At 51.7% G+C, this 13,468-nt stretch overlaps 6 protein-coding genes across 6 annotated transcripts; 4 read left to right on the plus strand and 2 right to left on the minus strand.

The window, feature by feature from the left end:
• The first annotated feature begins 148 nt into the window (after positions 1-148).
• Positions 149-2,712, plus strand: PV05_02162 (tRNA (guanine-N(7)-)-methyltransferase). Its single transcript, XM_013467245.1, has 3 exons — positions 149-344; positions 410-588; positions 635-2,712. Exons 1-3 carry the CDS (start codon positions 187-189, stop codon positions 1,156-1,158), a joined length of 861 nt encoding a protein of 286 aa, XP_013322699.1. The 5' UTR covers positions 149-186; the 3' UTR covers positions 1,159-2,712.
• PV05_02163 (uncharacterized protein) lies at positions 1,122-3,478 on the minus strand. The gene is made up of 7 exons (XM_013467246.1): positions 3,347-3,478; positions 2,855-3,295; positions 2,352-2,807; positions 2,021-2,282; positions 1,782-1,972; positions 1,584-1,728; positions 1,122-1,535 (listed from the first exon to the last, which is right to left on the minus strand). Exons 2-7 carry the CDS (start codon positions 3,142-3,144, stop codon positions 1,245-1,247), a joined length of 1,635 nt encoding a protein of 544 aa, XP_013322700.1. The 5' UTR covers positions 3,145-3,295; positions 3,347-3,478; the 3' UTR covers positions 1,122-1,244.
• An 825-nt stretch (positions 3,479-4,303) lies between these two features.
• On the plus strand, positions 4,304-4,917 carry PV05_02164 (uncharacterized protein; the record flags this gene model as incomplete). Its single annotated transcript, XM_013467247.1, has 1 exon — positions 4,304-4,917. The coding sequence occupies one exon, from the start codon at positions 4,304-4,306 to the stop codon at positions 4,895-4,897; it is 594 nt and encodes a 197-aa protein (XP_013322701.1). The 3' UTR covers positions 4,898-4,917.
• Positions 4,918-5,252: 335 nt separating this feature from the next.
• Positions 5,253-6,852, plus strand: PV05_02165 (uncharacterized protein; the record flags this gene model as incomplete). The annotated part of the gene is made up of 2 exons (XM_013467248.1): positions 5,253-6,754; positions 6,809-6,852. The coding sequence occupies exons 1-2, from the start codon at positions 5,389-5,391 to the stop codon at positions 6,850-6,852; spliced, it is 1,410 nt and encodes a 469-aa protein (XP_013322702.1). The 5' UTR covers positions 5,253-5,388.
• A 380-nt stretch (positions 6,853-7,232) lies between these two features.
• Positions 7,233-8,738, plus strand: PV05_02166 (uncharacterized protein). The gene has a single exon (XM_013467249.1). It carries the CDS (start codon positions 7,366-7,368, stop codon positions 8,404-8,406), a length of 1,041 nt encoding a protein of 346 aa, XP_013322703.1. The 5' UTR covers positions 7,233-7,365; the 3' UTR covers positions 8,407-8,738.
• Positions 8,739-8,823: 85 nt separating this feature from the next.
• Positions 8,824-13,286, minus strand: PV05_02167 (uncharacterized protein). The gene has a single exon (XM_013467250.1). The coding sequence runs from the start codon at positions 12,805-12,807 to the stop codon at positions 9,397-9,399; it is 3,411 nt and encodes a 1,136-aa protein (XP_013322704.1). The 5' UTR covers positions 12,808-13,286; the 3' UTR covers positions 8,824-9,396.
• Between the last annotated feature and the right edge of the window lie 182 nt (positions 13,287-13,468).

Consider the following 13,468-nt stretch of genomic DNA (forward strand, 5'->3'; position numbering starts at 1 on the left):
CTTAGAGCCCTCTTAAGGTACCTGGAGGTGGAAGTTGCTTGCAACGAGTCTGTTCGGCCCAAGTTTCTATCGCCAAGACTCCGGTTTAACTTCAGACTTCAACATCAACTTTTCAGCCTTTCAACTGGCGCTCGTCACTTTCACTCTTCCAGTTTCTTTCTCCGTACAAATACTTCAATCGCAAACATGACGGGCCCGCCGAACAAGCGTCAGAAGCGGGATGAATACAGAAAAGCTCAAGCAGGTGCTAATGGATCTCAAAGTGGCAAGATCGAACTCCCCAAGAAGAAATTCTATCGGCAGCGAGCACACGCAAATCCGTTTTCCGACCATGCTTTGACCTAGTAAGACTATCGAGCCACATATCATCGGGTTGGCCTTGAGACCTTGTTACTGACTTGTTATGCAGCCCAGCCAGTCCCTCTAAGATGGACTGGACCGGTCATTATCCTGCATTTGTGGAAACCGCCCAGCAGGACGGGACGGTAGCGACTATGACAAAGGAAGTAGAGATCGCAGACGTCGGCTGCGGATTCGGAGGCCTGCTTGTTGCGTTGTCACCCGTCTTCCCCGAGACGTTGATGCTGGGTAGACGGCCTCCCTGCATACAATGATCCTTGCTAACTCCGACCAGGAATGGAGCTTCGCACCCAAGTTCTCGACTACGTTATCAACCGGATTGCTGCGCTCCGGGCTCAGAACCAGACTTCTGACACCAAATATTCGCCCTATCAGAATGTATCTGCACTTCGCACAAACACCATGAAGTTCCTTCCCAATTACTTTCGCCGAAGCCAGCTATCGAAAATCTTCCTCTGCTTTCCAGATCCACATTTCAAGCAGAGAAAGCACAAAGCTCGAATTGTCTCAGCTCAACTAAATGCAGAATACGCATTCGTCACGAAACCCGGCGGAATGGTCTACACAATCACTGACGTCGAGGAACTCCACCAGTGGATGGTCAAGCATTTTGAGGGTGAAGAAGCTGGTGATGCGAGAGAATTGTGGCAGAGAGTGTCGGCAGATGACCTGGGCCTGGATCCTTGTGTCAAGATCATGAGTGAGGAGACCGAGGAGTCCAAGAAGGTAACGAGGAATGGTGGAAAGAAGTTCATTGCGGTATTCAGAAGGAAACAAGACCCCGAATGGCCGGAGTGATATGCTCGCAACACTCCAGCATTCGAAAGCAAAGGTGATGGAATGTCAAGTGTCAGATCTTTGCAAATGCTGGAGACTTCTCAAGCTCATGGCGCCTTCTTCTCGTCCTTCTCGCCAGTCAACGTTTCTGCACTTTGTCTGTCACCTACATTACTTTCGGTAGGAGCCATGCCAACCACTTCACCGCTCTTCAGTGCGTCAACGTCGATTTGAGGACCAGTATAGTTCTTGCGACCATCAACAAACCACTGGATGACCGAGACTATCAGGACAATTGCAAACGCTGCAATGCAATAGTTCATGTTGTTGCCGGTCACTGGCAACTCTGGTGGAAACATGAAGAGCACAGTCGTCAAGAAGGCGTAAGCGATCCCGATCTGCTGCTGGTCAACGTTGCTGTCGAAGAGCGACAAGGAAGGACTTACCAAATTACACGTCCAACCCAGCCAATTTGGTAAAATGAAAGCGCGAGATTCGGGCAACATCTTTCTGCCCCGGAGGCAGTTTATGGCGGGCGGAATGGCATACGTTATCCCGAGAGCTACGACCGAGGCCGAGACGATGGCGTTACTGTGGTGTCGTCAGGTTCGACAGCTCCATGACATGTCTGCGGGGGAACTTACAAGGCACTGCTTGAGCCAAGGAATATACACCCAAAGATTATGACGAGAATGAGTGTCAACCAGAGAGCATTTAGAGGCACATCCAACCGCTTGTCGACTTTGGCAAAAAATTTCGAAGCTGGAAGCCCGCGGTCTCGAGCGAAAGCATACACCATTCGGCTACTAGTAGTCATGATAGAGACCCCAGCGAACTATGCGGCCAGTCAGCTTGGCCATGCTTCCGGGATAGTGTGACTCACCAGCAAGCAGACCAAAGGAAACATCAACAGGCATATGGAGCCTGCTTTGTTGTTGGTGGCATCATAAAAGATTTGCAACATCGGGCCCGCCGCAGAGCTGATGACATTGTCGAGATCTTTGGAGACAAAAAGAAGAACGCTCAGGTATACAAAGCCCGTGACTACACCGATCAAGACACAGGCTATCATGATGCGAGGACCCTCAACGACAGGGTTGTTCAGTTCTTCGATACAATGGCTTACTGCGTCGTATCCGGTCAATCTGCAACAAGCCATCCGGGTCAGCATCCAAAGACTGCAATGCATGTGAGCTTCGTTCTGGATCACTCACCCGAGACCGCCCTGCAACAGGCCTAAAAGCCACGCCAGTCCATCGGGCCAGCCAGTCTCATTGATGAAGGTGCGATAGACCACATCGCCAGATTGATAATGAGGCGAGGAGCATGCGAGGACAGTTATCGAGATGACCAGCCAACCCGTAATCGACCAAATCAAAGCTGCTTTGGTGATCGAGGGAAGGAGTCTTGTCATGAAGGCATTGACCAGAAACGCGAAAGCATTGTAACCAATGTAGATCAGAAACTGATGCCAGCGTTGCGGCTCGTAAGAGGACGTCGTGAGCGAGATGATCCCCAGGATGAGCTGGCTACCCAGAAGACCAGCAGTCGCGGTCAGTGCAACCCAGCCGGCGGTATTGATCCATCCCGTGATCCAAGATAGGATTGGAACCCAACGTTTCCAGCTGATGACAGCGACCCAGTGATACTGTCCGCCGGCCGTGGGATACCTGGGCCGGTGTCAGCATTGTCATCATAAGTCATGGTGGCTACGTACGCAGATAGAAATTCGGCCAGCGATGCGGCCAGACACAAATTGCAAAGACCTGCTACGACCAAACCCCATATAACAGCATCGGGGCCTCCACTGGGGAGAGCCAGTGACATGCTGGCTCCGAGAGCAGTCCATGAGTTGAGAATTGCGAAAGCCAGACCCAGCATGGAGAACAGGGAGAAGTTGCGTTTCAGCTCCTGCTGGACTCCCAGTCCGGCCAACATGGCAGCATCCTCCTGGATGCTTGTCCTCCTTCGCGGAGTTCTTGAAGAGCGTCGTCTTCCTTCGGCCATTTTCGTGCACGTTTAGTCAGTGGTGTGAAAGAGCCCAAGGGACGAGTATCGACGTAACCTGCAAAGAAAGGGAATCAGGCCAATGTTATTGTAGTGGGCACAAGACGACGAAAGCACACGCCAGATGATGGACCAGAGGAATCAGCAAGGACTACTACGTCAGCTGTGCGATAGAATATTTATTGCACGATATCAGGCTTACCGATTGTGTCCTGGGCTATGAGTGGACACCAATTCAAGATCATCCGTGGACCTTAGGTAAAAGGATGAGGCAAGCGTGACAGCACTCGTCTCGAAGGAGCAATTCGATGCAGGCAGTGGACCATCGCCCGCCCGCCAAAGTGCGAATAGTGGTGGCAATAAGCAAACCAAAGCAAAGCTTGAGATGGGAGCCAAGGCCAACCCCGGATTGTTCTGGCTGTGTCGCATTGGCCTGTGCCATAGGGCGCCATCAGCGCCTTCTTGTTAATCAAGCCACCGATGTCACATCAACTGTTGTGGTTGTGACCAGGCTTATGCTTATGTGTCACAATCTTGCCACATCGCGGTGTTTCCGACATGCATTGAGATGTCCGCTATTCAAAGCATTGGAAGACACTGCAGATGGCTACGACCACACCAGCAACGTGCGATACAAGTCAATTAAACAGAGCTATTGCATGGTGACGGTGGTGCAGTGATGCGGCCTCGAATCGTCCAAAGAGAATGTTGGCCGCAAGGAGTACAGGTGGTGGCGACTCGGTCATCAGCCTTGTCGACACCCACCGAATCCCATTCGTCAATCCCTTTGTCAGTTCAATGATTACCTGGAATAACAACTTGATGGCAGTAGCTTCAGCCTCGTGCAATGGGCGATCCTTCGTTGCGACTCACATTCCTAGCATGACTACAGTGCACATGCTTTGTATGCCAACAAAGTAATGTTACAAGTTCCTGGCTGCGTGAAAATGCTCGCAGAATCCAGATATGGCAAGTCTGAACAAAGGAACCCAGTGGGAGCTGGACTTTCATTGTTTAACGTGCCTTTTGCCTGCTATTTTTATTCTCAAAGAGATGTCCAGGTTGTCAAAATGGAATGGATTAGACCCTTCAAGACATTCGCAATATCACCGGGGCCACAGAAGTCGATATCGCTGACGCCAGCTATACAATCATCAACATGTGTGAATCGCATATCATATACCAGCTTTGCGGGCACGTGAAGATCAAAACCATTGTCCAATGTGCTGATGTAATCGAGAAAGTGATAGCGTCCAAGTTACAGGCCAGCTGCCCACATCAGCTCTGCGCCGATGTCAGTGACAACATCCACATCTTCCCGGACATTTGCGACAAATGCCAGCAAAACGGGGTCATTGGCGGTATCATGGAACAGCAGTCAGGCATGAAGCTTAAAATTCTGCAAAGTTGGAAGAAGCAGCACAATTTCGACGCAGCATCAGCGTCGCGATCAGATGGAGCAAAGGAGTCTCTAGCTGCCGCAAATGACAGCGAGTTTGAAAAGATCGAACAACTAGAGACACTCGGGGTCCTGAGGGTGGCAGGCATTGCAAGCATGGAGACATCAGATTCCGGCAGTCTCGTAACAACATCAACCCCGGAGACTGTGGCATCAAGCCAGACTGCCTGTGAAGGAACAACAGATCTCAGCTCCATCAAGACTCGGATTGCGGCGTTGAAGGACCGGACCGAGCGGCTACTTTCCAGGGTTCGTGTACATAAGACATGGCGAGCAACTTCGGGCACCGAGTGAGGGGGTTAATAGGGAACAAGTAGGGAGGATTTTTGACTACGATCCCTATATATTAATGAATGAAGAGTTGTTGATGATGGTCGAGATGGGTCAATTTCTAGGCGTCGCGTGCCGCGTCATCCGGGGTCCCGAGAAAAGAATGGCCCCTGGGTGGCCTCCACACGCGGCCACTAATGATGTTGTTCCAGTTAAAGGCCGTCGCCTGAAAACCAAGCTTTGACTGGGCATTCTTGGCCATGAAACAAGGCAGACGCATGGGCAATTATGGGCATCATGGCGTCATCCATCCAGGGGACCGCGAGTACTATATTCCATAGTATTATGGACATTTCAAAAGGTCAACGTTGCCATGTCGAGCGTTCCAGGGCATTGCACTACGTACCATTCTTTTTGCATCCCAACTCACAGGTTATTGTCGTGGTGGTCTTGTTCCCTTTGTCGAGCACAACATCTGCTCCGTGACGATCTGCCAGTTTGTGGCTTCCATTGCCATGGTTGGAAAGCGAACCTTTCACAGAGACGGCAACGAAAATGATGACCACACGCGACATGATGACCTGGAATCAGGACGTCCCAACCGACGCTTTGGTGGCTTTAGAGATGCTGTGGAGTTCGTGATCGACCGCAAAACCACTGCTGCATTGAAACAACAGCTGAAGGACGGCGTTCAAAAGGATAACGCCTTTCAGAACTTGAGAAAAAGTGATGAAGAGGTGGGTTTCCAGAGCGCTTCCATGGTGGTGAAACTGACAAGTGTCGCTATCCAGTTGAAAAGCATTAAGAACAAGAAAGTGCGCAAGTTCTACGAACGCCAAAATGCCCGCTTGAACGATTGGGCCGAGGTCGATACCATAGTCATAGCCATGGCTGACGATGTTATGGAGAGCATGAATACCGATGCAGATCGCGATGGGGTCAGAGAGAGAGAAGGCCGGCTGCAGACCGTCCACGAACATATCGAAGACATGCTCCCAGATGATATGCAGCAACAACGAGCCAGAGCGGGTCGCAATGCACGGTGGGCAATCAACATCAATGTGATCGCCAACATCATCCTACTTGTTGCAAAGGGAATAGCCGCCTTGAAGTCTTCATCACTGTCGTTGATTGCTTCACTGCTGGACTCGGCCCTCGACTTGTTGTGTACGGTCATTGTGTGGACCACCAACCGCCTGGTGTCGTGGAGACTGTCAGCCCTTGCGAAGAGATTCCCTGTCGGTCGCCGGCGACTTGAACCCGTTGGAATCCTTGTCTTCTCGATTATAATGGTCATATCATTCCTGCAGATCTTGCAAGAGTCAGTCCAGAGATTGCTTCCCAACGGAGACCATTCCATCGCAACTCTCCCGACGCTGGCTATTGCTGCAATGGCCGGAACTGTGGGCATCAAAGGTCTTATTGGGCTAGGCTGCATCCGGATCAAGACGACCCAGGTGCAGGCTCTGGCGCAAGACTGCAAGACGGATGTATACTTCAACACGCTTTCGCTGCTCTTCCCGCTCATCGGCAAACAGGCGGGTGTTTGGTGGTTGGATCCCTTAGGAGCGGCGTTGCTCTCGTTGTACATCATCTATGACTGGGCCGATACGTGCATCGACAATATGTCTCGACTCTGTGGGCTGGCGGTCGACGAGCACCTGCAGAACAAACTCATCTTCCTTGCGTATCGTTTCAGCAACCTGGTCTCCGGATTCAAGTCGGTCACTGCGTACCATGCTGGCGATGGCGTTTGGGTTGAGTACGATATCTTGCTGGAGGAAGGGACGCCTTTGCGTCGCACACATGATATTGCCGAGACGTTGCAGTACTGCTGTGAAGCTTTGGCTGAGGTGGATCGTGCTTTTGTGACGACAGATTGTAAGGCTTTTGCAAGATCTTTTGGGATGTGAGACACTGCTGACACCTCGACAGATTCCGTCCAGAACCCTGGCGGTCACACTAGAGACATGATGTAAAATAGCTTCCCTTCATGACATGTATACCACAAGTAGAGGAGAATACACAAACATTATGGACATGAACTTGCCTCAACTTTACCTACCTTACCTAGGTAGTCAAACCTCGACAATGGCATCTGTTGATGGCATTGTTTGCGCCGCCGCAGCTCTAGGGGCCACGGCCGCAAAGACCGCCGTGTCGGCAGCCGTTTTGGCTGTCATAATAGACGATCATGAAGACGATAGCTTAGATATGTAATCGGCGCTCTCGCAATACGGAGATGCAACTGACCTCTGGTGTCAAGTGTCGAATGTCAAGCGAGTCAAGTTCCCCGCAAATTGAGCCTAGTGAGCCTGGTAAGCCGAACCCTTCTGCCTTGTATCTATCTGCCCTTGGCCACCTCCTGTACTTGCACATGGACTTCTTGAATCATCGAATAAACCACTTCAATCTCCACTTCTGTCCCTTTTGCAATTCCTTCTTTACTGGCAACACTATTGACCTTCTCAGCCCGCAGGACGATAGAGAAGATGCCCGCCACCGCCGTCACCAGAACCTCGCGCCGAGGCGCAGTCTCAAAGGTGACATCTGCGAAGTCGAGATCCGTTCCTCAGAAGAAGCCCACCCTTCCCAGCCCGGAAGAGGCTCGTGTTCTCGAAGAGCTGGAACAAGATCAGTACACATTGAATCGGACCAAGCAGTGGGTAGCGTCACTCTCTGATGGCAAAGCTGAGACCGAAACCTCTCCTCTGATCCCGATGTCCAAATCAGTCTCTTCCAAGCCCGCCGCAACGAAACTCTCATCTACGACGACCAAGAGTCCAAAGCAGAAGAAAAAGCCCGAGCAGGAGGAGGAGAAGCGGCTGAGAAGATTTCGAAGCAAGCCACCAGCCTCATTCCTTGTCAAGCTGCAAAGAGCCAGGACTCAGCGCATGGTCGTTCTGGGACGCAGACGAGTCACGCAAAATGGTGCCCCTTGCGAACACGTTGACATCGTCGGCTCAACGGGAAATGTCTATGAGGTCTTTGTCTGCCACACACCCACTTGCACCTGTCCAGATGCGCTCAAGGGCAACGAGTGCAAGCACAAAGTCTATGCCCTGAGCACCGTGCTCAAGGCTCCAGAACACTTACAGTATCAACTCGCCTTGCTCACCACCGAGCTTGAAGAAATATTCGCGAATGCACCTCCTATTCCCACGGATATCGGAGAAGAGGAGGACTCCAAGGGCAATCGCAAACCGACCGACGGCGAATGTCCAATCTGCTACATGGATCTTCACCCGGAGCACAACAAACTTGTTTGGTGCAAGGCACAATGTGGACACAATCTGCACAAATCTTGTTTCGATCAATGGGCTGCCAGTATGGCTGGAAAAGAAGTCCGTTGTGTGTACTGTCGGACACCCTGGGAACTCGACGTGGGCGACTCTGAAGCTATCAAGAAGGCTGGGGAGTACAGTGCTGATGGTTATGTCAATGTTGCACAACAGTTTGGCATGTCGAGGGCCCGGGACTACACAAGTTATCACCAGCCTTGGGTGCGGCGACAGTTTGGGGTTGGCTGGTGATGACCGGTTAGCAAGCTGCTAGGTTATGGAAAATCGACTGAAGGCTGGATGTACAGGACCCAGGTGGTCCAGCACCAGGCATCTGAATGCCTTTGTCTCACTGGAGGTCTAATAAGCGGGTTCACCCGGGGGTCGGCGACGAGCTGGTCTCACCATCGATTATGGCGTCCCACAAGGTGGGGAGACTGCACAACACATTCATGCTATGACCTGGAAGAAGCGTACGAATTGTTATCATTTTGTTGGGCAGCTCTCTTCGCTCATTTCGTACCATAATTGATACCCAACACTAAGACAGAAATAAAAGAATGGAAGAAAGTGCTACTAGGTCAGGGGTATATCATCCCAAAAAGCGTGCGAAGAAAAACCCTGTTCCCAGTGGAAGCTGAATGGTTGTGACATTGAAGGTATTAAAGAGGTATAACAAAACTGCTTCGAATATCTCATGATACACAACAAGTAATGCGTGCGTGGCTGGACTTTTCATTCATTACCCCTACCTCCTGGGACTGTACACCAATACCTCGATACAAGCCATCCATAATCGAACATATAAAATCCATGCCTTGATGTCGAAACAAGCGCTTTTGGCTATGCCTGGATAGATCCTCCATAAAGAATGCCACGAGCTGCGATCGACAGGGCAAGGGAACGACATGCGGCCGGACACCCAAGCCGATTGACGGAATAAATCCTGCAGAGGCCCCTTCACTGCGAGCAATAAATCCGGGCATATAGCCATGCCACTGCAAACCATGCTGGGTTGAATGCGCACAACGCTCCAGCCATGGAATAAATCCACAATAGCACAATTCACCCGCTTGCGACAGAGTTTCCGAACCGTGAACAAAGAGCCGCCCTGGGTATCATAAATATCGTAAGAAACCTCCAAACGCTAAAGGTGCACAAAGAGAGAAACGAAAGGAAATTTCGACCATCAAACTATTGTCGGTCTGTCTGAGAGGGTGAGCCCACTGACTGACGGCACAATCAACTTGATACCGGCATAGGTTTATCTTTCTGAAGTAGATGGGTCCAGTTGAGGAAGTCGAATTTATCCTTGTCTTTTGCGGACTGTGGCGCATCAGGATTCGGACTTCTGTTGGGCTCTCTGGGCTCCAAGATCAGGGAACGTCGGTAATGCATCTGAAAGCTCTTTTCGCCAGCCGATCGAACACGGACTAACTGATCTTGCATCCAAGTCTGCAGCTCGGAAATCTCGGCGAATCGGTAGGGGATCTGGAACCGCTGGAGGTCGGATATGATCTTGGCTGTGCTCATGTGTTTGTCTAAGTTGATGACTGATATCTTCCCTCGGTCAGTTGCCAGGGGTCGTGTGGCAGGATATGCAGAGTCAACCATAGTAAGATCGGTCAGGTAGACACCGATGAATGGTAGGCAGGGTGGGAGATGCGATTGGACTCGTTGCCGCAATACGGAGTAGTTTTTGGACACGTCCACCACTTTGCAGAGCTCTTCAAAAACGGATTTTGTCTTCTGAGGTACACCTTCCCAAGTTTTTCTCATGCGCTTGATGTTGGTCGAGTCCAAAGCACAGACGATCGCCATGAGAGCGTCATAGTTGTGCAGTTCCAAGCACCGATTCGCAATCTTGACCCATTGCTTGACAATAGCAGCCCGCCTTTTCGGCTCTTCGAGCTGAAGAACGGAATCTGAAACGAGGTTTGAAATGTCCGTTGACAGTGTCGATAAGGCTCTGACGTTGACGGCCAGAGAACTGCTACGTTTGGTCCATTCCGTCCCAAGGAGTTCTTCTGGTAGGATTGAACAGAAGATTTTGGAAGTCTTCAGTGTGATCTGACGAGCAAGCTCGAGAGGATCGAATTCGAGAATGCTGACACTAGCACCCCCCATTTTCCACATCCTCAACGCAGTAAGTTGACTCTTGGATATGATCGGATTCGGTAACGGCGAGTTCGGGTCGATATAGGCTCCAGAAGAGGTACTGGTTTTGCCCATTGCTGATACTACCCTGGGAACAATAGGCCCGGTGGCCGACGAGACCTGCTCCGCCAGTTCGAGAATCCTGTTGCCCGCCATTGGGAGGACCGGAATCACTGATTCTCTTGCGAGTCCGACGATGATTGGGAGAGCTGTGTCATCACAATCATGTCTCCAATGGGATTCCATCCAACCCTTGAGGACGTTGTACACTCTTAGCCTCACTGGATTGGCAATTCTTGAGTTGTCGGCCACGTAGTCGAACCGATATGCCAGCGCCGAGGCAAATTCTTCAGGTTGAGCAAACAACCGAAACGTAAGATAGATGGTGCTGATGAAAGACACATCCGGGGTCGAGTCATGAGCTGTCAGACGTTCGACCAAGGCATTCAGGGTACCACCCACGACTACTCCCTCCCGATTAAAGATGAGCTCCTGGGCAAAAGTGTGAGCCAGGATTTCGGCCTCGGCGTCCTCGTCATCTCCGAGAGAGGAACGGTCGTCGGCGGTCGACTGTGCAGATATAGACTCCGCCAAAGAACCACCGCCGTACATTGATGTAATTCTCGTTGATGCGCTTGATAGATTGCTCGGATCGGACCGGCGATGACTCGCCTCTAAGCTGCTGTCGCTACCTGTACTACCTGCAACGGGTAGAACTACCGACTTCCGATTCCTCTTGTCAAGGCCTGGCTGAAAGGAGCCTGGCGCACGTGCATTGACGTCTGGCTGGAGTGAGGATGCAGGCGGCAAGGGAGAGGAGCGAATGATATCCGCAATCACATCATCTCTGGGGGTAGGAGGGATACTGCCAGAGCCCGTCGAAGGGGAATCCGCAGTGTCCAAGGAGAGAGGAGGAGTGAGCATACCTCGAGACACTGCAATCCGAGGATTGTCTGGTTGTCGCTTGAACGAATCCCTCGCAGATGGTGCTGGCACCGAGGACCGAGCGACACTGCTGGAACGGACATCGTGACTCGTGGAGTCGGGTGTGTTGGAACTGTCGGAGCCTCTTCCCACAAGCTGTGCCGGATTCTCCACTTCGAAATCACCAATCTCTTCAAGTGTTGCCTTCGTCCTTGCGACACATCGACCTGCAGCGCTTACACAAGCGGTAGCAGCTCGCACGAGATTCTGAGCCTCTTCTGGTAGATAGACCAACTCATCTTCCATAGAATGAATGGGTTTGAAAACTTGCCGGGCGGCATGCACCAGCTCGGTGATGGCGTAATACATGGCATCTTTGGCCTGGATCAACGGTCTAGAAGTGCTATAATCTCGTTCAATGACTGTTTCAACAATGGCAAAGAGCTGACGGCAGGACCGAACGGCGTTCTGTGTAGTCGACAACAGTTCCGAGGAAGACCTCGATTGCATGTGAGACCCCAGAAACGAGGCTAGGACGGTCAAAAAGTCATCGTAAGACTTGTGCAGGTATTGGGAAATGAGATTAGGGTTCTTCTGGACGGTCCCTCGCGTGTAGGACATTCGATGAGTGGTTGACGAATGTCGGCGCACAGTAGTGCTCTGAGAGACTTGGCCGACACTGCTACGTTTGGATACCATGCTGGACGTGGCAGCGGGAGGAGCCGCGCTCTTGTGCAAAACTGTAGACTGAGGCCTTCTGGAGCCTGGCGATGGCAGAGCCGCTGTTGAGTCGGCTGGAGACACCTGCGCGCTGGGCGGGCTTGAAATAGCTGCAGAGATTTGCTCACTCCAAACATCAAAGAAGAGCACTGCTCGAGTGACGATGCGAAAGGCCTTCAGAAGCATGTCATCTAGCCTGATATCGAGATCCTTATGTGAAGAAGAAACCGTCACTATCTGTTGGAGTTGTTTGGCGGTGCGGACCAGCAACGCCAGATCTGATAGGAGACTCTTGCGAGACCTGCGGATGGCATCATGTTGTATGACCAAGGCGGCATCTCGTGTAAGGCATTCTGATCGTTCCAACAATGCACGGACTCCGGCTACCAAGCCTCTCATGTAGTCCTGGTTGCGGAATAGATTCAAGTTGGAGTCGCTCCCACACCTCACGATGTCCCAAAATTCAGTCAAAGCTTTGAGAAGGGGTCGCATGGCGGCGTAGTCGTAGGCTTCGCAATAGTTGGTGGGCAGCCAGCCGCGGGCACCGGTTTCCAAAAGAGTCCCGTCAGCCCATCCATTAACGTGCACCGAGTGTACCAATATGATGTCTCCGGCATTGAGAGGAAGCGTAACGGTAGCGGTCGAGTGGGGAGACGAGGGTTGGAATGGGTAGAGGGCTCGGAGATAGTTGTGGAATCTTGCATGAGTGGGAGCCAGTTGGTCCAGGGTGTCCGCATCCAAGGGCGTTGTGGGACTGGATTCATTGTAGGATGCGCCATGGTGGTCGTCACCACCAATTTTGTGTATGCGCAGAGGCGCAATGAATATGTTCGAGGGCTGACTTTGGCGCATATTGCCGCGGAGACTTGTCACGCATCTCGTTCAGCATTGGACACTTTGCGCCTTCAATGTAGTCATCTTCTCTCCACTGTCATGTATCGGGGTTGTGTCAGGATGAACGACCTGTCAACTGCGCTGGATGGGATTTGAGGAATGCAAGACGGTGTCGATTCGCAGACCGGTGATACAACAGACTGTCGCGGTGACCCTGGAATATGTATGGAGTATAGGAGGGCAGAATCTCGTGCAATAAAAACTGTCAAACGATCCAAGGGGTCGAGGAGCAAATCTGAGGCGAGGGGTGGCTGTCGGGAGACGCAAGGATCAGGAGGGGGTTGCAGCTCGCGTCACAACACGCCCAAAGAGTGCAAGACAGTTGGCAGCGAGGATGGTGAGATCGGATCGGCTCGAGGGAATCAATGGTCGATTGCAGACGCGAGGGAAGTAGTCGTGGGTGGAAGAAGGTAAGGAGCAGTAGCAGAAGCAGAAGCAGGAGCCGACTGAGAAGTGCTTGGGAATGGGTTGACCGGCATCGTGCACACGGCTCGCCTGCTCATGTTGCAATCCTCCATCCCAATAATCGCAAAGCCACTTCACCAAAAAGTACAGACGCACAGACGGTACTGTACCAGGCCGGGGAGGAGTCAATCGAGCCTCCCAGCCTAATAAGCCC

Source organism: Exophiala xenobiotica (genome assembly GCF_000835505.1).
Source record: "Exophiala xenobiotica strain CBS 118157 unplaced genomic scaffold supercont1.1, whole genome shotgun sequence".
In the NCBI taxonomy this organism is placed as follows: Eukaryota; Fungi; Ascomycota; class Eurotiomycetes; order Chaetothyriales; family Herpotrichiellaceae; genus Exophiala; species Exophiala xenobiotica.

Excerpts from the sequence above, each read along its gene's own strand:
- PV05_02162 (XM_013467245.1), top strand. The coding sequence starts at position 187 with ATGACGGGCCCGCCGAACAAGCGTCAGAAGCGGGATGAATACAGAAAA. Across the intron at positions 345-409 it reads TCCGACCATGCTTTGACCTA|CCCAGCCAGTCCCTCTAAGA; the intron begins GTAAGACTATCG and ends CTTGTTATGCAG. Across the intron at positions 589-634 it reads CCCCGAGACGTTGATGCTGG|GAATGGAGCTTCGCACCCAA; the intron begins GTAGACGGCCTC and ends AACTCCGACCAG.
- PV05_02163 (XM_013467246.1), bottom strand. The coding sequence starts at position 3,144 with ATGGCCGAAGGAAGACGACGCTCTTCAAGAACTCCGCGAAGGAGGACA. Across the intron at positions 2,283-2,351 it reads CTGTTGCAGGGCGGTCTCGG|ATTGACCGGATACGACGCAG; the intron begins GTGAGTGATCCA and ends GGCTTGTTGCAG. Across the intron at positions 1,536-1,583 it reads TGGGTTGGACGTGTAATTTG|ATCGGGATCGCTTACGCCTT; the intron begins GTAAGTCCTTCC and ends GACCAGCAGCAG.
- PV05_02166 (XM_013467249.1), top strand. The coding sequence starts at position 7,366 with ATGCCCGCCACCGCCGTCACCAGAACCTCGCGCCGAGGCGCAGTCTCA.
- PV05_02167 (XM_013467250.1), bottom strand. The coding sequence starts at position 12,807 with ATGCGCCAAAGTCAGCCCTCGAACATATTCATTGCGCCTCTGCGCATA.